Source organism: Terrapene carolina, unplaced genomic scaffold (assembly GCF_002925995.2).
Source record: "Terrapene carolina triunguis isolate 2854851 unplaced genomic scaffold, T_m_triunguis-2.0 Scaffold641, whole genome shotgun sequence".
Taxonomy (NCBI): Eukaryota; Metazoa; Chordata; order Testudines; family Emydidae; genus Terrapene; species Terrapene triunguis.
Window position 1 is genome coordinate 1,194,558 of NW_020664992.1, and position 22,793 is coordinate 1,217,350.

General features: G+C 54.1%; 1 protein-coding gene and 2 non-coding genes across 4 annotated transcripts; all 3 read left to right on the forward strand.

Annotated features, from left to right (window-relative positions):
• Positions 1-59: 59 nt before the first annotated feature.
• Positions 60-14,770, forward strand: KANSL2 (KAT8 regulatory NSL complex subunit 2). 2 transcript variants are annotated; one of them, XM_024214733.3, is made up of 9 exons: positions 61-374; positions 1,226-1,404; positions 2,536-2,650; positions 3,278-3,441; positions 5,341-5,507; positions 6,401-6,497; positions 9,083-9,336; positions 12,589-12,828; positions 13,901-14,770. In XM_024214733.3, exons 1-9 carry the CDS (start codon positions 124-126, stop codon positions 14,033-14,035), a joined length of 1,602 nt encoding a protein of 533 aa, XP_024070501.1. In that variant the 5' UTR covers positions 61-123; the 3' UTR covers positions 14,036-14,770. The 2 variants fall into 2 exon arrangements, with proteins under 2 accessions (XP_024070502.1, XP_024070501.1); XM_024214734.2 differs by lacking the exon at positions 12,589-12,828 and having other exon boundaries at positions 60-374.
• Positions 6,590-6,726, forward strand: LOC112116982. Its single transcript, XR_002908937.2, has one exon. It is a non-coding gene; the product is annotated as a small nucleolar RNA SNORA2/SNORA34 family (small nucleolar RNA).
• Positions 13,587-13,723, forward strand: LOC112116983. The gene has a single exon (XR_002908938.1). It is a non-coding gene; the product is annotated as a small nucleolar RNA SNORA2/SNORA34 family (small nucleolar RNA).
• Positions 14,771-22,793: the final 8,023 nt, after the last annotated feature.

Sequence of the window (22,793 nt, forward strand, 5' to 3'; positions counted from 1 at the left end):
TTGGCAAATCGTTTGGTCCCATTTCCCTTTGGTGATGGTAGCAGGGGCTGGTCAGTTATACTAGAGTCTGGGGGTTGCTCCAGCTCTAACAATTAACTGTGTGTATCTGTTGTAAGTGTTGGCATGAACAGAATTCGGATCCACGTCTTGCCGTCAAGTCGGGGGCGTCTTACCCCTGTGCCAAGGCCCCAGGAACCCTTGTCGTGTGCCTTCACTCACCGCCAGTGTTCCCAGCCTCGGCTGGAAGGGCAAGAGTTCTGCATTAAGCACATCCTTGAAGACAGGAATGCTCCCTTCAAACAATGCAGCTACGTCTCCACTAAGAATGGGAAGAGGTGTCCAAATGCTGCTCCCAAAGCTGAGAAGAAGGATGGGTAGGTACCCACCACATCATGGTTACCCCTATCTCTAGCTAGTAGAACTAAAGTGACCTGGAGGGAGCGAAGGATCTGTCCCATGGCTAAGGCCCAGTGCTAGGAGCTCTGAGTTTTATTCCTAGTTAGGCTGCTTTCTCATTGTGTGACCCTGAGGAAGTCACTTTGCCTCTCTGAGTCTCCCTTTAGCCATCTGTAAAGTGAGAACAGTAATCGTCTGGCAGAGGGATTAAGAATTCATTAATGCTTAAAAAGTGATTTGAGATCCTTGGGTGAAAGATGCTGGAGAACTGTGTAGTGTTTATTGATGTGTTTTTCTGGTGCTGGCATCACTGCAACAAAACTTTATCTTCAGTGGTCATAGCATCAGTTCTGAAATATCTACACCCTCTGAGATCACAAAGATTTGTATCCCCGGATTTTTGAGTGGGTCCTTGTGAGATAAAGATGTTCAGTCCTATGCACGTGGGTCTCTCTGCATGGACATTAAAAATCCTTGGTCAGTTTTTTTGAAAGAGTGAGGGCTTGCCCCCATATCCTTTGCCCCAAAATCCCTTCCCTCACCTCACTGCTAGGCCATGTGGCTGCCACCTCCATGCCAGAGGTGACTGCGTTTCAGTGGTTGTGCATGTGGTTTGTAAATCACGTGGGGTCCTTTGGTAGTATAGGAACTATATAAATGACTGTCTGAGTTGCTTGAATTTATCATTGGCGTCAGAGGAGTAGAGTGGAGACTACTCCTTTTCCAAGCCAAGTGTCGTGAATGCTTCTCGCTCTGTTGCTATATTTGCCTTGCTGGTTGGAAGCAATGAATTCCGCGAGCCAGACAGCATTTTGTTTTGTCCCCTCAGTGTGTCGTTCTGTGCTGAGCATGCCCGCAGGAACACGCTGGCACATCAAGCCCAGTTGAAGAAATCCAACCCCGGACCCATGGGTGAGACTCTTCTTTGCCAGCTGAGCTCTTACGCGAAGATGGAGCTGGGCTCCCAGACTGCAGAGAGCAGCCGCAGTGAAGCTAGTAGAATTCTAGGTAAGAGCTTTGAATGAAATAGACAAGAAAAAAGAATTTGGGGGAAGCCTCCTTCTCTGGAGCTAAAATATGAGAGGAACCAGCAACAAAGTCACCCGATTTAATCCTGGAAAGGGAACAATCCCAAGGAATCTGGTAAAAACATGATGTCCCACGAGAGAGACTTTGCTTAGTGGACCTGGATCCAGGATCTCCCATGTGACCATAGTTAAGTCACTTCACCTTTCTGGACTTAGGTTTTCCCCTCCTGTAAAACATGAGGCAACGCATCAGAGTGAAGTTGTGAAATTTAATTAGTAAACATCTGTTGAAGTGCTCCTCCTATTATCCTATCCGATGAATCCCCTTCTCCAGCTTGCAGGTTCTGTGCCGTAGTACCATGGTTCTCAACCTTTCCAGAGCACTGTACCCCTTGCAGGAGTCTTTGTTTTGCGTACCCCCAAGTTCCACCTCACTTAAAAACGACTTGCTTACAAAATCAGACATAAAAATACAAAAAGTGTCACAACCACACTGCTACTGAATAATTGCTTATGTTCTCATTTTTACCACATAAAATAAAATATTTATAAAATAAATCAATTGGAATATAAATATTAGACTTAAATTTCAGTGTATGGTATATAGAGCAGTATAAACAAGTCATTGGTCTGTATGAAATTGTAGTTTGTACTGACTTCGTTAGTGCTTTTTATGTAGCCTGTTGTAAAACTAGACAAATATCTAGATGAGTTGATGTACCCCCTGCAAGACCTCTGCGTACCCCTCCTTGAGAACCACTGCTTTAGTAAATGGACACAACTAGAAGGTGCAGCTTCTGTCCTGTAGGGTCAGCTCCGCAGGGGGTGGGCCGGCAGTCTTCAGGTTTCTTGGTAGGGGAGATGAGTATTCCATGGGAACTGTGGCAGCCCAGATTTAATTGGTGACTTTCCCGTTCAAACCCTGGAGCTTTCCCTGATGTTTGGGGGTTGGGACATCTGTGATGTGACCTGTTTGTCTCTTGAAGAGCTTGGTTGTCTCCCCTCCTGGTGCCGGACTCCCGGCAGGTTCTTGTCTGTGCTGTGCTTGAGTAACAGCTGCCTGGAAGTGGAGCTGAGTGACCTGCCTCTGTAATGGCCTCTTTCCTTTCAGATGAGGACAGCTGGAGTGATGGAGAACAAGAACCTGTGACAGTGGATCAGACGTGGCGAGGAGACCCTGATAGTGAAGCTGAAAGCATCGACAGCGATCAGGAAGACCCTCTGAAGTAAGACACGTTGTGAATGCCTGTCAGTTGTACAGAATGGGGAGCTTGCTGCTGCAGGATAATAATAATAATTTAGATCCTTGTTAAAAGACAGTTCTAGGAAGAGAAACGGCATCTTCAGTAATGCTACAGCTAAAAATTACAAATGTTGTTTCTCGTGAGTTACACCATGTGCTGATCTCCAGATAGGCTCAGGAAGAAACCCTTCCTGTGAGGTATAATTGAAAAGAAGCTGTTGCCTTTTTTGTGTGACATAGCTGGTGTTAGCCCTCATTGGAGAGTGGGTACTGGGCTAGGTGGGCCATTATCTGTTCTAGTCTGGCCAATGTGATGTTCAGTATTACGAAGGATACAGAAGAAAATCCTGCATTTCTCCAGTGTGACTAGGTCAGTCTTGTATATCTCTAGAATTTAACCACCTCCACTCCCTGCTCTTAGATTCGTACACACTGGCTGGCTTGTAGGTCTCACTTATTGGTTAGATAGCTTCACCCTGCCAGGTGTGCTGCTCTGGGCTACCTCTTATCTGGTGGTATCTCAAGGCTATTGGCTAGCATCTATAAAGCTCATATCTTACTGTCCCTCACTTACTTGTGACCTATTGAATTTGGACCCTGTTTGTTATAGACATGCTGGCGTGTACACAGCTGAGGAGGTGGCGTTGATCATGCGTGAGAAGCTGATCCGTTTGCAGTCATTGTACATAGACCAGTTCAAACGACTCCAGCACCTCCTGAAAGAGAAGAAGCGTCGATACTTGCACAGCCGCAAGGGGGAGCATGAAGCCATAGGCAAGTACTGGTCCAGGAAGCCACAGCTCTGTATTCCCCTGGCCACAGGGCACAGCACATGTAGAAGCCACACACAGACCTTTATGTTTTTTAGGGGTGATTTCAGTTCTTCTGTGTGCCTAAGGGTGACGGTATTTGTGTTGTGTGTGGTTGGCCAAGTGCTTGAAGATTGGTCTCATGGTGAGTATGAAGGTTGCCCGATTTCTTTGCTCTTTAGTGTTTGTGGTGTTGTGAGGAAACATGCCTGCAAAACCTGAACTCTGAGAGAAAAATGATTTTCTGTATGGGATTTCCTGTTTTGTTTTTTAATAAACAAAATGTTAGGGTGTGTAAGTCCTTGTCTACGCTAGAAAAGATTTGCTGGCATTGCTGTACCGGCAAACCCTCCTCGTATACATGCAGCTTATATTATACCCGTTTGGTAGGCAAAATAAGCTACGCCAGCCAAAGCTCTTGATGCTGGTATAACTGTGTCTGCACTGAGGTTTTTGTTGGTATAGAAATGCCATAAAAAATCATGCCCCAAACTGTCATTGCTATACCGCAAAAGTTTCTCCTGTAGACCTGGCTTCAGCGTGGGGGCTGAGGACTGGCAGTGGGGCCATGATCGGCAGAGAAGGCTTTGACCAGTGCTGCAGCTTCCTCAGCCTGACATAGAAAGCCTTTCCTATGAATCGGCAGGAGCCTGGGCCCTCAGATGCTCCTAGCACAGGGAAGAAGAGGAGGGCACGACAGTTAAAGCTCTCTCCATTGGGCAGATAATGTGTTAAATGCATGAGACACCATTATTTCCCTGACCAGCTCCACTCTCTGGGGCCCTCATTCCGTCTCCATCCCTGCTTTTTACATTCCAGGCAGATGGCACTCTCTGTGGCGCACCCACCCCTAAGTCCATCCCATGGCCTTCACTTTCCCGGGTGGATTTCTTCTTCCAAACTTTGTTTAATTTGACATTCATGCAGTGTTCTACTTGTAAAACCATACGTACACAGTGTATGCTGATAAAACGTACGTGCTTATTGTTTACAAAAAGAAAACAGTGGGGAGAAGCAGGGGTGGCCGTGGGGCAGCCTAAGGTCTGCAGGAGAGAGAGGCGCTTACCTCCTGCTGACTTCCTGGAGTCTAGAAGATGATCTTTGGAGGCCGTTGTTTTTATAGTTCAGCTAGTGAAATGTTGCGTCATGTAGCCGGCTGTGCTGCAGAGCCGCATGAAGAATGCCTTCACTGTCATCTTCTCCACGGGTAACTTATCATGCAAAAATACATTATACGACCCATTCTCTGACAAAAAGAATAGACTATTATATGCAGCAATATTTTATAAAAGATTTTATAAACCGATAACTTGGTGAAAAAGTCCATGACGAATAGTCAGGTAAATGCAAAGTTATGAACATTTACATCACAACATTTGCACATTAATAAACTTTTAAAATAGCCCATGTAGTCAACTTTGGACTAATCTATAAGCCAAGTCAAATTGCAATTCTAATTGCAGGAATTCATATGCTATAGTCCAAATATAGGTTTGACCCATCAACCGTTTCAAAAAGGGAGGAGTCCTTTAAAAATGCGTACAGACTAACCGATTTACTGGAGTAAGTGGGATGAGCTTGCTGGAGGCTGCACTCTGCTGTTCCTGCTCTAACTGCAGAGCTCAACACCACCAGAATGTGGAGCTGTTCAATACCTCTCTAAGCAAGGAGTCAGCAGTTGGAGGCCCTCCATAGCCAGCTAAATGGTCTGGCTCCCTGCATAGGAAATCCATCCCCAGTCCTGTTTAGAAGCGAACAATGGAGTCATCTCTAAACAGAGGAGTTTCGTTTAATCTGACTAGGACACTGCAGCAGCCTGGACAATGTTGTGTAATGCCGATTACCTTCTGTCTGTATCTCCCAGGGAGCAGCCTTCTGACAGGCCCAGAGGGGCTTCTGGCCAAGGAGCGTGAGAACCTGAAGCAGCTGAAGTGTCTCCGACGCTATCGGCAGCGCTATGGCGTGGAGGCCCTGCTGCATCGCCAGCTGAAGGAGCGTCGGATGTTGGCGACTGAGGGTGCAGCCCAGCAGGTACTTCATGCTGGAGACACAGGGAGTTCTGATCTCAGGCCTGTTTGAGTTCCAGATTCGCTTAGCTCCCAGGTCTCCTCTCCCTCTCCTCCTTGTGGGGATCATTCCAGCAAGTTGCATATAGTTCCAGCCCTGCCAGATTTTCCATTATAAAGCCCTGTCTTTGGGGACATGTACATCAGCCATAAATATTCACTCCTGGCAGACGCGCGGCATAGGAAACCTCAGCCAATGAGTGTGGAGTTCTGTTGGGGCTGCTTTTATTAAAGGGACAGGAGCACTTATAATGTAGGCCCAAAATGTAGATCTGCAGAATTTTTCCCTTTAAAGAAAGGGGTGGGCGAGAGGCTAATCTGAGTAGGAATAGGTTTTCATCACTTGTCATTACATGGAAATCCTTTTTTTGTTGGAGCAGGGAGAGTTAAACATTCCTTGGGAGCCCAAATGTAGCCACCTTGTGTTGTGCAGGAGAAGCTGAAATTGAAATTAACTGAGGCAGTTGTTTCTGTATTACCATTTTAAAAAAAAAAAGCTACCTAAATGTTTGAATGAAATTAGAGGATGGGACTGATTTTAAACTCCCAGTGGAGTGGGTTCAGCCTTTCCATAGTGACACCTCACTCCCCTGCCCAAAAAAAGCAATCCGGGACTGGCAGGCTGGTTTGCAAGCCTCCGGCTGAGAATCCATGCCCTAAGGCAAGGAAGTTCGGAATCTGCCTCAGAACTTGAACTCTTCCTGACGACAAAGTCAACAAAAAGCGTACATCTCCATGGTGGAAGGTCGCTCTGATAGCTGAATGTGAGAGTCCTGTAAAGTGGCAGGTCTCTCTCCAGTCAGCAGCTGGGCAGTCCTCCTGTGTGGCTCTGATCTGTTCTCTTGGGCTCCTTTGCAGGCACACACCACTCGTTCCAGCCAGCGGTGCTTGGCCTTTGTCGATGACGTTCGATGTTCCAATCCGTCTCTCCCGATGACCAGACACTGCCTCACTCGTATCCTTTTATCCTCCCATCTGTAGTGAGCTGCACATGGGACTGTGCTCTGGCCGCATGATGTGTACTGGGCTGACTGCTGCTCATTTCTGTGGGCCCTGAATCAAGGCCGTCGGTTTGCTGTAGCCGTTGGTTTCAAGCAGGAGCCCAGAGGAATGCCTTCCCGTGGTCTGTTGGCTGTTCCAGAGCCTCTTACAGGGAACTGCCAATTCAGTTGGAAGCAACAAGCGAACCGTGGAAGATTACAAGACAGCCACAGGCTAATTTCCAGCTGTGTTAAACTAAGATGGAAGTAAATTGGTCTTTAACTCATATAATGTAATCCTTGAAGAATCCTGGCTGTGGATGCTGATAAACATCTAGAGCAAGGAAGTATTGGGTGGAGCCTTTTGTGAGTTAAGAATAAATCTTAGCTCCACTGGGAAGTGTCATGGGTCCCTAGATCTGACTTGGATTCCTTGGGGGGTGCTGTTTATTCAAGTGCACATCCACACTGAACAGTGAGTCTCATACTGTCTCCATGGCATGTTTGTCTGACTTCAGAGCAAGTCTGCTTGGCTTACAGATAAAACGGTGGGCCAGCCCTGCAGATTCCCACTGGGTTCTTTCCAGCTCCTAGATCCCCACAGTAACAAGCCACCTTCTGCCCCCGGTTACACCTGTGCAGCCCCCATTGTCTGGAGGGGTTTACACTGAGGTAACTAGAGGTGGAATTCGGTGCTGCATTCAGAGCTTAGTTTTAGCAGTTGTTGCTGATGTGAGTCAGAGTAAACTCCAGCTCCCTCTCCCAGAGTCATGTTGGCTGAGTGCGGCTGGCAGCAGAGGAAATTATTAACTTTGTTTTGTTACTAAAGTCAGCAGATCTGAGACTGATTACACACAGGGAACAGGTGTGTGGGGCAGGAAATGGCCATTGTTTCTCCAGGATAAATACCCCTAAAATGGCTTAACCCAGGAGACATTTGCAGCTGGCTAGCTTAGAGTAGTGCAGGCAATGAAAGGACTGTATAAAAAAATGTCTTCTCTTCTGTCTGATTCGTGTCTGCTATTTAGTGACCCAAACAAGATTTTACTTTGGTCAGCCCTGCTGAGCTGATAGTTAGAGGAGAACCAGCTGTAATCTGTTCTGCTTCGTTGATAGACTCGTTGGCTCTGTTTGGTTTTCAGGAAACTAGATTGTTGGTAATGATGCATGAAACAGACAGAACCCAGCTGGATTCTCCTGTTCCAGGTGGGATCGGTGAGTCTCATAAATCATGTTTTGACCTGTAAACTAAGCATTTGATCTGGAGTCACTGAGAGATTAAAATCTGGAGCCCCACCTTACTGTTTATATAGAGCCTCTTTTCTGGTGGCATCTGCCCTTGAGCATCTGATAAACCTAGGCTCTTCTGGTGTAGGCTCCAGACTGATTCCGTTAGTCTGAATTACTAGCTTCTTTAAGTCTGACTGGGGATCTTGTCTGTGTATTAAGAGATTCCTCTGTGTGTGCGTGTGTGGAGGATTTAAGAGGAAATGGTCATCTTGAAATCTGGTCAACTTCAAAAAGAGTTAAAAGCTCTTTCAGGTCCTTCTCCTGCGTTGGGAGTTCCCTGCCAGTTTGTGGTTTTACAATCACTGTGTTTTTAATGTTTTTCTCTCCCTTGTTGCCATGCCTAAAAAGGGAAACTGTGAAAGTCACTATGCACAAAGACCTCGGAACTAGTTATTTTTGTGTGCCTTGACTTCGTGGGTGGGTCTGACTTGAAACACCATAAACAAGCCCGATTTCTCCAAGAGTGCTGAAGTGCTTCAAGTTAAGCACCCAAGTCACTAGTCGTTCGGGTTGGAGTGCTGCCATTTGCAAAGTGAACAAATCGGGGGAAATTGCTCTAATTTTTCATTTACAGCAATCTGAGGAGTTCTTTGTAACAGTAATAGGCCACAAGTTACTGATGGGGGTGTGATTTTACATTTGGCAGGGTTCCTTTAGTGGGATTGTTCTTGTTCTAGTTTCGATAGTGAGCGAGTGGCAGTCCCCAGCTGCTGTCTGCTGCTGGACAGCCTTAGAAGTAGGATGCCATTGGAGCTGGGTCTGGCTGTGATTAAAGGCAGGGAATCCCATTTACGCCATTGGCAGGGATAGTTTTTCCTCTAGGCGCTTTTAGGTACAGAAAGGATGAAAATCCGGAACTAAATTCCTAGATTTGGAAAAAGCTGTGTGCGCGCTGGTATAAACACTGAGCTCCCTGCTGCATGGTAGATGTTCAGGTTTGTGCAGATACTTATGATTTATTTGCAGTGGCCCATTACATTGCATTCGTAACACTGCCCATCTGAGGGTCTGGGTGGGAGTGCTTTACAAGCATTCAGCTAAGCCTCATATCCCCCTTTCCTGCCCACCAAGGTTATCAATAATATCCCCATTTTACAGCTGGGGCGCGCACACACTTGGCCAAGGTCACTGAGCAACTGCGGACTAGATCCCTGGTCTCTTGAGTTTGTGCTTTGCCCTCTGCTTTGTGTACCAGGACAAGACATCTTTCGGTAGCAGGGTTCTCTGCCAGGCCAGGCTCTGTACGTTCCCCTTGACTGGATCTTCCCAGATATTTGTCAGGACACCAATCAGACATTGTTTAAGCTGTGCCAAGGGTCAGAGGAAGCGCCCTGCGACAAGCCGGTTCCTGTAAGCCTCTCTGAGAGTCCCTGCTGCCCGCTTCATCTCCAGCTGCCGCCTCAGATGTATGTACCCGAGCAGGTGCTCTCTGTTCCCGAGGAGCTGGACGCTGCCCCCACGGATCTGTACCTGAGCACTGCTGAGCTCCAGCCCACCGAGAGCTTACCCCTGGAGTTTAGCGACGTAAGTGCACTGTAGTGCGGCGTGCAGGCATGATGTCCTCCAGTGAACGGAGGAAGAGCATTGCTGTCATCGTTACGCATGCTAAAACCATGTTAAAATATCATTGGGGGGGAGCTATAAAGCAACGCAGAACAAGCAGGACCTCTAGTTCTGTGGGACTCCCTGAAAGGTCTGGACTCAGAATACAGTGCCTAGGTGTCGTGGTACCTGTGGTGGTGTGGGTTTGCCTGCTCATCTGAGCTGTTGTATTGAAACTGAATAAAGTTCAGAAAAGGGCAACAAAAATGATTAGGGGTATGGAACGGCTTCCGTATGAGGACAGATTAATAAGACTGGGACTTTTCAGCTTGGAAAAGAGATGACTAAGGGGGGATATGATAGAGATCTATAAAATCATGACATGTATGGAGAAAGTAAATAAGGAAGTGTTATTTACTCCTCCTCATAACACAAGAACTAGAGGTCATGCAATGAAATTAATAGGCAGCAGGTTTAAAACAAACAAAAGGAAGTATTTTTTCACACAACGCACAGTCAACCTGTGGAACTCCTTGCCAGAGGATGTTGTGAAGGCCAAGACTATAACAGGGTTCATAAAAGGACTAGATAAGTTCCTGGAGGATAGGTCCATCAATGGCTATTAGCCAGGCTGGGCAGGGATGGTGTCCCTTGCCTCTGTTTGCCAGAAGCTGGGAATGGGCGACAGGGGATGGATCACGTGATGATTCCCTGTTCTGTTCATTCCCTCTGGGGCCCCTGGCATTGGCCACTGTCAGCAGACAGGATACTGGGCTAGATGGACCTTTGGTCTGACCCAGGTCTGGCCGTTCTTACGTTACAAGTAGGCACAGTGGGGTGAGCTGAGACTGGAGTTTAAGCCTCTCCTGCCACTTGCCTAGGGTGACCAGATAGCAAGTATGAAAAATTGGGAACGGAGGGGTGCAACAGGTGCCTATATAAGACAAAGCCCCCAATATCAGGACTGTCGCAATAATATTGGGACATCTGGTCTCCCTGCACTTGCCCTTGGCTGGTACCTCAATCAATTCCTTGTTTTGTTTCTAATCAGTGAAGAAAGAACCATCTTGTGTGAGATGAGAGAATTCAGTGGGTTTGGGAAATGTTTCTTTTGGTGGGGTTTTAACCTGATTGCTCCTTTGCAACTGCTAGTCTATTTAAATCCGTACTTAGGGGCTTTTTTGAAAAGCGGCTTTTTGCGTCTGTCCCATAATGGATGCACAAGGGTTTTAATCCCTGGATTACTGGGATGTCCTGCATGCGGGTTAAGCCTCCATGTTGAAAAATCCTAATGAAATGTATTTAAACAAAAATATTGCAGGTGCTCTGATCTATTTTCTGAATGAGACATTTCTTGCTTTATAAATTAGATATTACCAAACTCTCTGCACGCTTTGTCCCAAAGCAGACTTGGAATCAACTTAAAAATAGCTGGATGGGAATGCTGAGAGAGCCTCCTTTAGCCATAGGGACCCTAGAAGCCATGGCATTAATATAGAAGGCCATATGCCACCGGTCCAGCGACTCAAAAGCCCCTGAGCGCTGAAGCTGCTTGTTAGGAACCTAGATCAACTGTGGCTGCCATAAAGGCATGCGCTGACAGCCGTTAAGGTCAACGGAGCCTTTCCATTGACTGCCGTGGGCATTGGGTCCGTTTTCTTTGCCTGGGATTTGAGTGTTCGCATGGCAGGACTGGCCTGCTGGTGCGTGCAAGAACAGTCTTTGGGGGAGGAATTCTCTCAGGCCAGAAACGTGTTGGAGCTGGAGCTGTGACTTCTCTTGGCCTGTGCAGGACGTTAATGGCTGTTCAGACAGGAATTCAGGAGCCTTGTCTCTCCTTCTGGCCGTACTCTGAGCTGGGCCTGGCTGTGGACTGCTTTGGAACAGCCCTACTTGCCTATGTGATTCTCCGTGCTATTGAGATAAGCATGGGTCTGCCTTGCTAGAAGCACACAAATGATCAGAGACCTAGGGCCTCTTGTACTGGAATTCATTCTGTCAGAGGGATCCCAGAGGGAACCTTTCCACGCTCCTGCTTGAAAGGACTCAGACCTTTGTCAGCATCCAGGGCCTCTGCATTTTATCTAGTGTAACGTTCTCCTGTTAACATGTCCCTCTGCAGTCACAGACATTCCACCCTTCAAAGCCAAAACAAATACCCTCCCCTAACAATAGCCTCCGACCAGTCCTGGCCTCCCGTGTCAACATTCTCATCAGCACATCCAGCAGGCACAGCGGCAATGTATTTGTGAGCATGGCCAAGTGGAGAAATAAAACAGAGGAGGGGGTAGGTAGATTTTGCAATGGTGCCTGTCCGGCACCCAGAGAGGGCTCTGCTGGAGTGTGATAATCTGGGTGGGGCCCCTGAGGTTCCTGAGAGATTGAAATTAGATCTTCACCCAGACCTATTGCCCCCACCCTAGTTGGGTGCTCGCCCCTTCCTGGTCATCCAGTTTGTGGGACAATGGTAGGTCATGCAGGGCTACAGATCTCTGGGTCCTCAGACTTGTCTTCAGTGGAAGTTCAGCATTTCCATCCCAGATTGAAATGCTGCTGGGGGAGGCAGATTTCTTTACTGGCCCAGCATGCTATGCGTGCTGCACCCAGAATTCCAAACTCTTGGTTATCAAATAAGGGAAACCCCAGACAGGCCGGTTTCTCTTCGCACTGGCACGGTTTGGAGGAAGAGAGAAACTGATCTGACAGCGAGACTGGAATTCTTGGTGTCCCAATGCATGCTGCTCCGACTTCCTCCGTGGCGCTTAGAAACAGGGCTGAACCATGTTGGCATGGGGCATTGTGGGGGAAGCTTGCCCTGCCACGGTCTTTCCCTGCCCTGCGGTCAGAGGCCGACAGTCACCCACCCCTAAAGGCCTCTAATAACATGGCCAAGTTGGGAGGAAGATCATGAGGAGCTGGAGTAGGATTGTCCCAGCTCCCCTGCCCTCCATGTGAAGCTGTGTTTTCTAGCAGCCTGGTGGACTTAGGAACTACTCCATATGGTAGCAGGGACTGCCTGGGCTCTGCCAGTTTGACGGCTCCCTTTGAGTTCTCCCAGGACGTTCAGACTTGCTGAGCCACTGCAGTGGAGCTGTGGGTGCCCAGCATTCCTAAACTCAGGCCCATGGTCTTTGCCCTGTGATGTAAGTGGGTAATGTGGAAAGGGGGCCCAAATCTCCCCTCTGTAGTCCACGCAGCCCCTTGAAGCCTGCTGGCGGGTGTTTTCTCTTGCAGGACTTAGACGTGGTGGGAGATAGCATGCAGTGTCCCCCTTCCCCTCTGCTCTTTGACTCCTCCGGGGCCCTGGAAGATCAGGCGATCAAAGATATTGCTGAGGCTGCTGTAGACATACTGGCCCATGAAGAACCTCCTCAGCCAGGCTTCCCGACCCAGGCAACCCAGCTGGACAGAGGGAGCTCTTCCGGCCAAGCCGCCTTGCCAACTCTGGAGTCTCTTGCAGAGCCACCTGCCCAGGTAGAGCCGGGGTGTGCGCCTGGGGCTTCCAGCCATGAAGCAGTAGCAGGAAAGCTCCCGCTCCGGGCAGTATTTCCCCTCCAGAACTCTGTAAGGAGTTGGTGCTCCCCTGTTACAAGCTACTGGGTCAGCTCTGTATTGGCCAAAGCTCCATGCGGCTGCTCTCCTATGGAAAGCCAGCCGTGGCCCCACTCCGCGTGGATTATTACGTTTCCGGGCATTAGCTGATTGCCTGCAAGGGTCAGGAAGGAACCTTTCCCCTACATGCCTCACTGCACAGCTGAACTGGTGCACTATTTGTGTGTGTTGGGGGGGCCAGACAGGATACATCTCTATCGGAGGCATTGGGGCGTGGTCTGCACTGAAGGCCGTGTACCAGGCCAGTGGCCTGAGCTGCTGTGGAAAGTCCTGTCTCTCCGATGTGGTGATTCCAAAGGAACGTTTACTCCGTAGCTGTCTTGTTTCTACCTTGCTCCTCCCAGGCATCTCAGACACCTCCTCCCCCCACCCCCCTGCGACATCCGGCTCAGACACATCGCTCAGCCAGGAGATTGCTAAGGGGTTGGTGTTTTCACTGGAGGTGGCCCCTGGAGCCCTTTTCCCTTCCCTCAGATTGCTGGGGAGGGCTGGATGCTGCTGCTTCTCTGGAAAGCGGCGACCTTCCAGGAGCTGAGAGAGCTGCTCCCAGCTCTTACCAGCCTGGGGCACTAGGGCCTAAGCTTGGGGTTCAAGCTGGCAGTTCTGAAATGCCCCTGCAGTAGGCCCTGAATCAAGGCCCTCGGTTTGCTGTAGCCGTTGGTTTCAAGCAGGAGCCCAGAGGAATTCCTTCCCATGGTCTGCTGGCCGTCCCAGAGCCTCTTACCGGGAACGGCCAATTCAGTTGGAAGTAACAGTCTGCAAATGGAGGTCTCCACCAGGATGGGGGAGGGCTGCCAGACTGGAATCGCTCTGGAGCTCCCACCCTACTCTGGCCTGGCTGCAGCGCCTCGTGGGTCCTGTGCTCGCATGCATGTGCGTGAAATCCAACTCGGTCAGGTGCTGGGATTGTGACTGGATTTTCTGTCTTTAACAGAGTCACCTGCAGACTGGGGTGGGCAGGCCTGGACCAGAGGAAGACAGGAAGCTGGCGGACACTGCAGCCTCCACCCGGTCACATGGAAGACTGGCAGCAGCCAATGGGAATCTAGAACCAGCCTCCATCAGCTGATAAGGTCTTGGATTGGAATCCTTTTTCTTGATGGAAGTCTTGGCCGCCGTGAAATGGACCTGAGCGTGAAATGCACGTGGTTGACGGAGTATGGTAACCCAACACTTCACCTTTCCACCCGAGTATTGTGGCCAGATCAGTGAAACCGGGGAATGGTGAAATGTCTGGCCAGGAGCTCATGTGACAGGTTCCAGTTGGTTGCTTTCCTGCCAGTCCCTCCCCCTCATTCAGTTCTGGTTCCTTTTGGTGAAGCCTGCCAAAAGCACAGCTGGCTAGTGAGACACTGTGTCATTCCCAGTCAGAGTAGAAGAGACGTAGAAAGGGTAGGCGGCTCGTGGGACGCATGCTCAGTTAGCGAAGTTGTGATGTATCCATGGAGAGGGGTAAATGAGCCAAACTGAAAGTTTTCCCAGGTGGGGACTGAACATTCTCGAGTCAGCCTGTCAGGGATGCATGTGCTAGGCAGAGGCTTGGCTTGTTCAGACTGTAGCACCGTGTACCAAAGCAAGCTTCTCTCATTCTGGTGTGCGACCGCTGTCATTCCTCTGGCATTGTAAGCCTGAACTTCTGCTCCTCACCCTAGCTTTAACCGATGGACGAGCCCGTAGGGTGCTAATCGTGTGTAAAATAACAATGTATAACTGTGCTGTACAAAGTTTCCAGTTTGTAATGGGAACGGGGAAATTTCCATCCCCCCTTCCACAAAAAGACAATAAAGACATCAGAAGAAAATGACTGTCCATGTTCCTGAGGTTTGTCGCCTCCTGCCTCTGCTGCCACAAAGTGCATCGAGATCCTCCTGTGAAAGGTAAAACGGCTCGTAACGCTGTCTGGACTTAGAGGCCTCCTTTAAATTCGGGTGGCGAGGGGGTTGATCCTTTGAGCGTTGAAGGGAAAGTGAAACTCCCCTGCTCTCTGGGGCTGCGTACATAAAGCAGACCATGCTCTAAGAGCAGACGCTCCTGTGGACCTGGGATACTCTCGCTAGTCTGGGAGCAGTTTCATTGTTCGTGAATATTGTGCGTGCACAAAAGATCTTGGGAGGGGAGGGGGGGAGGGAGGAAATACAACTTTACGTCATCTTGGCCCCTGTGTAACGTGAGAGCAGCCAAAGGAGAGAGACTGCAAGGGCACAGCATCCTCTGTGTCGGGACCATGGGACGTGGGCCTCTGGGGAGTTTGTGGAATGAAAACCATGGGGCCACAAACCTCCCGAGTCTTGCCACGTCCGGTAAAAATACACACGGTCATGTTTCACTCCCTCTTACAACGTGAAACCCCAAAAGATCATCTGCTGCTCTGTGGTTTGGTGAGAGCGGCGCCTGCGTAGCCCTGCAATGGACAGGGACTGCCAGACTTTCCCATTACAAATCCCCTATTTTTAGGGCTTCCTAGCTCTGCCCATGAGGCCGTGGCCTGGGAGCCAGGGCTGGCGTTGTTTGTGTCATTTAACCGCACAAGCGACTCCTCAGTTAGAGGAATGGTAAGGTTCAGCCCGTTCGAGGCTTTGATTTGATTTGTATGTATTTATTGAACTGTTGCTCTAGCCGTCCCAAAGCCCCGTGCAAGTCCTTTGTACGTCCTGTACGGCTAGAGCCTGGCTCCCTTGCGTGCATAGCTGGATTTTGCACATTAGCAACTAAGACTGCCCCTTCCTGCAAACAGCAGAGCCAGAGTGCTGGCTCCCAGCTCGCTCAATGGAGCGACGGAGCCCTGGTCCTGCCAGGGAGGTCAGACAAAGTCCCCGCCTGCATGGCAATGCAGAGTCTCAGGCCTGGATCTTGCGAACGCTCCCTGGGTAGGGCCTGCTTGGAGGTGCATGTGCTTCCCTTCCTTTCAGTGAGAGCAGCAGCAGCCCACTCGCTCTCTGTTGTTTCAGAAGGCCGGGTGCTTGCTTCTTGCCCTTGGGGGAGACGTGCAAAGGGAGCTTGGGTTAAACGCAGCAACACCTGTGCGTCCCCTTGAACGTTTTCCTTTCCCTCCCCCTCCCTTCCTCTGCTGTGCTCACTAACCGGCGGTACCTCGCCCTGAGGAGATTCAGTAGCACCCCTCTATGGATGCTGCTCTCTAACCTTCCACCACGCTCCGGGGGATTCGTTGGCTCGCAGCTGACGTGTTACTGCTCCTGGCCTTGCCAATGGACAGGGCTTGGGGTATTTCTTAGGTGTATGACAGTAGATCCCAGCAGCCCCCGTCAGGCTAGGCACAGTACACCAGAACACAACGCGGTCCCTGCCCCAAGGAGCTCCGTCTCCGTGGGGTGCTGAGCCCGTCCGGGCCCCCAGGGCACGTTCTCTCCACCCCACACACACTGGCGAAGGGCCAGCGAGGCGGGGCGGCCCGTAGCCATAACAACGTTCCACATGGCTCTTCCGCTCCATCAATCCGCTGCAGCGTTTCAAAGGAGGGCAGGCGCCTGGGGGTAGGATGTGTATGGAGGGAGTAGGGGGCTGCTGGTCAGACATGTCACCCTTTCTTGGTGCCCTCCTGCCCTATTTACAGGCTGCTGCGCTGACTCCCCCCCTCTGCCAAGCCGTTAGAGCCCACTCCCCTCCTGGAGGCAACCAGCCTAGCTCCATGTCTGTCCTGCCCCTTATGTAGGCGGGCGGTGCAGGCGGAAGCCTGGATTCCAGGAGGCGTTGGGATGTGGAAGGGAGGGTGGCTGAGCGGGGTCAGTGGCGTCCATGGGGAGGCGCTTGCAGGGTGAGTGGAGTGAACTGGCCGCACCCTTGGTGCATGGTTGTCCAGAGGCTCCTCTCCTGGCCCTTTATTAGCTGTCTGGAGGGCGGGGGGGGGGGGGGGGGCCCTCGCCTCCCTAGGGAAGAGCAGCCTGAGCTGCGGGCTTGCTGTAGGGCACCTCGGCCTTCTCACTCCTGGTGGAGGCTCTCGCAAGCCACGGCTAGTTCTGCCTCCCAGCACCATGTGAGCTAGGGAAGGCTGTTCCCAGGCCGGCTCCACAGACCTCACCACCACCTTGATTTCAGCAGAGCTCCATGCATGCAAAGACCTGACTGCACAGATCCAGGGTCTCAGGGGCCTGTCTGCCAAGCACTAAAATGCAGCCACCTCTGGGATGAAAGGTGGCAGCTGTTCGACAGCACATGGCAACGTTAGAGATGCATAGGAGGGGAAGGGAAGTAGCACCTCCTGGGGGAAAGGGGAGGCAGAATGCAGCTGCCCACGTGAGGATTTGGCCGGAGTCTGCAGCTAGCACCTCTTGAATGGCCCCGTTTGGTTGTGACACTAGCTCTGTCCATCTCCTGAATGACGGGAGGCTCCCAGCGCCTTCTCCCAGGCCGGAGCAATGGGGTGAGCGCTGGTTCTGAGGGGCCCGGGCGGAGCGATCTGCACAGCTCCCTGCAGCACCAAGCGTGGCTCAGAGCTGTCCTGCTCCTGAGCTGACTCTCCTTAGCTTGTGAAACACGGGTGCCTCTAGTTTGTTTAGCGGGCCATGCGCTGGGCCTTCTGCCGACCGTGCCTCTCACTGGGACATCTCCCCTCTGGCCTCCTGAACCGTCAACACAGGCTTTCTTGCTGGGACAGAGGGTTGGGGCTTTCATCTGGGCCATGCGGCGCAGGCGTGATGGCTGCATCTTGCAGACGACACACAGAAGCCTTGATGTGCGTCTGCTCCCCCCCCGGCGGCCTGGTGACCGGCCTGGCCGCCAGCTCCTCTGCACCAGCCCTAGAGGGGGAACAGCCAGCGGTACGAAATCTGCCAGCACTCTGGCCGATTGGGCTCTTGGTGGCAGGAGGTGGCAGAAAAGGGAAACTTACCAGCGGGTTACAGGAAGGGATGCGCGTTGTACCTGCCAGCATCCTGGCCACGTCTGCGCCTGGCAAAGGTGAGACATCTCCTGGCGCTGCCAGCAGGCCCTTGAAACGGAGTCTTTGTCCGGGGGCCCTGCAGCTACTTGGCAGCGCCCGAGCCGGTTTCCTTTGCTGGGCTTGTCGGTGAACAGTGCTGGCATTGTGACGGGGCGGGGAGGTGACTGGCTCCGCTCATGGGCCTCAGAGGGGTAAATCTGACACATGGCGGAGACCAGAGCGGCCCGAAGCAGCCTGGTTTGGTCTGTGCTTGCTGGAGCCAGGGCTGGGAGCTGTTACGACACCGCCGGTGGGCCTAGAACATAGAGAAATGTCGGCTACAGGGGTGTGGGCGGGCGGGGGGTTAACATGGGACGGGGAGAGGAGCCCCTGGGGTCGGCGTGCGGGTGCCAGGGGCTGGAATCGAGCCGGGTGGCAGAGGGGATGCGTGGGGCTGGGCTGCTGTGGGGGGACGGGGCCGTGCCTCGCTGCGGGAGGTCCCTGGAGCTGGCGGCTGACGGGGGTGCCGTCGGGACCCCTGGGGGGCATAGCCATGGGGATGTGGCCCACCGTGGCGCAGGCGAGGGGCCAGTGTTGCAGCTCGCCGAATAGCCCCCCCCCGGGGGCAGAGTGGAAGCAACCTGCCCCCAAAGAGTCCCCTCTGCCCCACGGCTGGGCTGGCTGCACGGTGTCCTGTGCGCCCCCCTCCCGGGCAGGCTAGCGGGGTCCAGAGGTCTGGGCTCGGCTCCCCCGCCCCGGATCAGCGGCTGAGGCCCTGGGGGCGCTTAGCAAACGCCCCTGGCCCCAGAGCGCAGCCGCTGCCTTGGCCCCCCATGTCCGCCCCGGGTTTCGAACCAGCCCAGCCCGGGCTCCCAAATGGGAAACATCTGGCGGGGAGACCCGGCGCCGATTGGCTGCGGCGGGTCAGGCTGCGGGGGGGCTCCCCCCCCCCCCCGAGCCGTGACATCACTTCGCTTTCCACCCGGAGTGGCCTCCGCAGGCAGGAGCCCGGGCCGAGCCCGTCCGGGGAGCGCCCCCCTGCAGCGCCGGCGGGTGAGTCCTGCAGCGAGCTCCGGGCTCGCGTCCCCGGGGCAGCCGGGCGGGGGGGGGTGGTGCGGAGACCGGATTCCCTCCCGCTCCCGGTGCTAATCCGGAGCCGCTCCGGAGCCGCTCCGGCCAGCTGCCGCGCTGCGCCCTGAAGTCTCCAGCGAAGTTGTTTGGCCGCGTGCGCTGGGGGCTGGGGGCTGCGGGGGGAAACCAACTTGAAGCTGCGCCTGCGTGTTCCGGGCTGGGGCGGAAGCTCTGCCCCCCCCCCCCCCCCCCCGGCCTCGGACAGACCCTCGGGGATCCGGGCCCCGCAGCCCAGCGCCCCTTTGCGCAGCCCGGCCACTGCTGGCGGAGGCGGCCCTGGGGGCTGGGGGGGCCCTGGCGCGTGTCCCCCGGGGCTGCGGCTCCCTGCTCCTGCAGGGAGGAGGAATTCCTGGGGGGGTCGTAGCTCGGAGCCCCCTTCCCAAGCTGCCTGCCGGGCCCCTGGTTCGGGACCGGGGCTCTTTGGAGGCTGGGTTTGGGGGGGTGGGGGGCTCGGCCTTACCCCGGGCCTGGGCTCTGGACGCCCCGTTAGTGCCATGGACAAAGGCCCCCCGTGCACTGCGAGGGTACGTAAAACACCCCTAGAGCGCCCCCCTCCACTGCCAGAGTCCCCCCCCCCCACGTTAGACGGCAGGACGGGGAGGGGGCAGTCAGGACTCCTGGGTTCTATTCCTGGCTCTGTCCCTGCGTGACCTTGGCAGGTCCCAGCCTTGCTCTCTGCCTCAGTTTCCCCATCTGTAAAACTGGGATGATGCTGACCTGCCTGGCAGGGCTCTGAGCCTGCCTATGAAGGGCCAGAGCTGGGCAGAGGGTTATTATTAAACTGCTGTCCCTGTGGCTGCTCACACCAGCTCTGAATTCAGCCATCGCCGGGTGCTGCCCCCTGCCCAGACCGTTAACCTTCTCTCGGACCCTTCCTGTCTTTCGTGAGCTCCATCAAACCTTCGCTCCGGCACTTGGAGATTTTGGCCAGTGTTTTCGAGACCGGGCCACTCGTGGTGGTGTTTGAGCTTTCGACCTGAGACGCCCCCAGCCGGACTCCCAGGAGCACGGAGCCGCTGGAGCTCCTGCTGTCTTCAGCGGGCGTTGTGGGTCACTCTGTGCTTCCAGCCCCTGGGTGACCCGTGTGCACCCACCCAGGCCTCTGCCCGTCACATCCACTTGTGCTTCACTTCCCTGTCTCTGTGCAGCTCCGAGGCGGCTCTGCTGCGTGTCCCAGAAACCTGCCAGGCCATTGGATCGCTTTTTAAAACCCAGTGAGCTATTCTTAGTGGCCGCTGCACCCTGCCAGGGTCTAAGGAGCTGCGGTGTAGGAACGCCGGCAGACCCCACCTTCTGCCTTTGCCTAGTGGACACGTCGTGGCCCAGGTGACAGAGTTCAAGCAACTGGCCTGTTTCCTTGTATCATCCTCTGGCTTGTCACGGAGAGGTTAGCTCAGGATCTCGGCTCCAGAGCAAGCTCTGCCCATTGCTTGTTTTACACTTCCTCCGGGAGCCTGTTCACATCTGGAAAGAGAGCTCTCGCCTGTGTTTAAAATCTCCTCGCCCGGGGGCCTGCCCGGTCTGGCCTCGCCGCGTGGCTGGGGACAGCCGGTGTTTTCATCGTCTTGCTGAATCAGGCTCGCCCGGGGCCCGGCTACACGCCAACGTGAGCTTCCTGCACGGGGCGAGATGGGGCAGGCTCCCGGCATGGGAGGGCGAAGCTGGCCCCGGGCGCTCACACAGGACCTGTGTCCTTAGCCAAGGCTTCAGCACAGAGCAGGGACCCCGTTACACCTGACTGGAACAAGCCCAGGTCGCTGTGGGCAGGGAAAGCCAGCGACAAAGGAATTCGACGGTGGAACGTTCCCTGGATCAGAGCTGCCCCGTCGATCGTTTCAGTCGGGCGCCAAGCTCATATCCTTGGCTGGCAGGAGTGGGGGGCTCTCTCTGGTTGTGGGGGGGCCGGTTAACTAGCTGTGGTAATGGGGAGGGTGTGGCTAGCAGCGGAGGCTGCAGTATGGTCAGTAACGGGGCTCTGGGGAGAAGCAAAGAGCGAGTGTTTGGTTCAGGGGCCGCGTTGCCTGTCGGTTCTCAGAGCCATGTGGCCATTGGGCGGTTGGGTTTGGTACGGTGCTGAGACGGCCGCTGCAGCGCCGGGAGGAGTTGTTCTGCCGATGGATCGCAGTGAATCCACCTCTGAGAGAGCCGTCAGCCTGGGTCTGAGTCGACCCAACCGGTGGATTTCACAGCCCTGAGCAGCGTAGCGAGAGCGACCTGCTTAGAGCAGCCCCAGGGTTGTGCCCCGTGTTAGGTGGTTTGGGTTTTCTGTCGCGCTGAGGCCGAGTGCTCTGCGTCTCTGGGGGTGTCTCTGGGCTGCAGGGTGTCGGTGTCTTGTGTTGCGGCATGTGGTGACGGTTTCTGTGTCTGCCACCCTCCCTACCCCCGTAGCTCTCAGCGCACAGCTGTGTGGCAAATGCAGCAGCACCAGCCCAACGGGCGCCTGCTCCCAGCTCCGCTGGAATTTGCTGGAGGGAGCTGGCTCCCTGCCCCGCTGCGGCTGCACGTTGGCACTTGCCGGCCCTTCCCCTCGTCCTGCCCTGACGAGGCCTCACCACCCGCTTTGTGGGGAGGGAATAGGGTGTTTTGGGGGCTCAGCTGTTGCTCCCGCCGTGGGCCTCGTGCCAGGGGCCAAGCCAGCCCGTCAGTGGGGCTCTGTAGTGCCCTGCCAGCTCCTCAGACAAGCCCCAGCAGCCGGGAGACTGGGGCTCATTGCACTGGGAGCAGTGCAGGCAGTGGCTGTGCGCTGTGGGGCATGAGCCTCTGGGTCCTCCCCCAGGGCGTGGGGAGCAGGGAGCCAGTCCCCCTTCCCCCCCTTGCGACCCTGAGCCCCAGCCCTGCGGTGAAGGAGTTTGGAGCCGCTGGCTCCACAGAGGTAAATATCCGCTCTGTCTCCTACAGGTGAACCCTGGCCCCTTTGCTCAGCCCACGCCGGGCGCTCCCAGGGTACCGAGATGGGTGGATCTGTGGGGCAGCAGCCCTGGGTCGTAGCAGCAACGGGCCTGCAGCCAGGCCTGCTAACACGAGGATGGGGTGAGCCTTGTGCTTCCTGGCCTCAGCTAGTCACCTGGAGGGGCTGGGGGGGACTCGGCCCAGCCCCTGGGCAGCACTGCCATGTGTCAGCTGGGGCAAAGCCTAATCTCCCAGCCCAGTGCCCCGTGCCGGCGGGATCCCAAAGAGGGGGGACCAAGGTGTGTCTGCCTGTGACTGGCCCCGGGACAGCGCTGCCTGGGGCCCAGCACTCCGAGCCCCCAGCAGAACCAGGCCTTCCCAGCGACTGGCGGGGCCCCAGGGAGCCCTCGTGAAATGCTCGCTTGTCAAATGCAGGTCCAGCCCCTGGTGCCCCCAGAGCCAGGCTCGTCTCACCTGCTGACCCTGCCTTGGCTTGTTGGGATAGACGGGGGGCTGATGTGGGGGCTGGGAGCCAGGTTCTGTCTCTGGGAGCGGAGTGGACGCTGGGGCTTGTGTGGTCAAGTTTCTTCCCCATCCCCCTCCACCGAGTCCCGGGCGTCGGTGCGAAAAGTCCTGACCTTGCCGGGGCTCCTCCATCTGCCCAGCTCCTGGCTGGCTGACTGCGGAGGAGCAGTTGGGCTGGAAGCCACCCTGTGGCGTTGCTAGCCACTTGTCCTTCCCCGGGAGGGGCGCGTTCTCCTTCGGGAAATGGGTGAGGGTCCCCGCAGCCCCCCAGGCTGGGGTCACCTCCAGGGTGGGATCTGGCAGCGCCCCTGTGACGAACTGGGAATGTTCTTAATGTTTTCTCTGAATACTGTGGGGGTGCCTCAGTTTCCCCAATGCAGTTCTTAAGTATCTAGGTGGTGGGATA

Excerpts from the sequence above, each read along its gene's own strand:
- KANSL2 (XM_024214733.3), top strand. The coding sequence starts at position 124 with ATGAACAGAATTCGGATCCACGTCTTGCCGTCAAGTCGGGGGCGTCTT. Across the intron at positions 1,405-2,535 it reads TGAAGCTAGTAGAATTCTAG|ATGAGGACAGCTGGAGTGAT; the intron begins GTAAGAGCTTTG and ends CTTTCCTTTCAG. Across the intron at positions 12,829-13,900 it reads TTGCAGAGCCACCTGCCCAG|AGTCACCTGCAGACTGGGGT; the intron begins GTAGAGCCGGGG and ends TGTCTTTAACAG.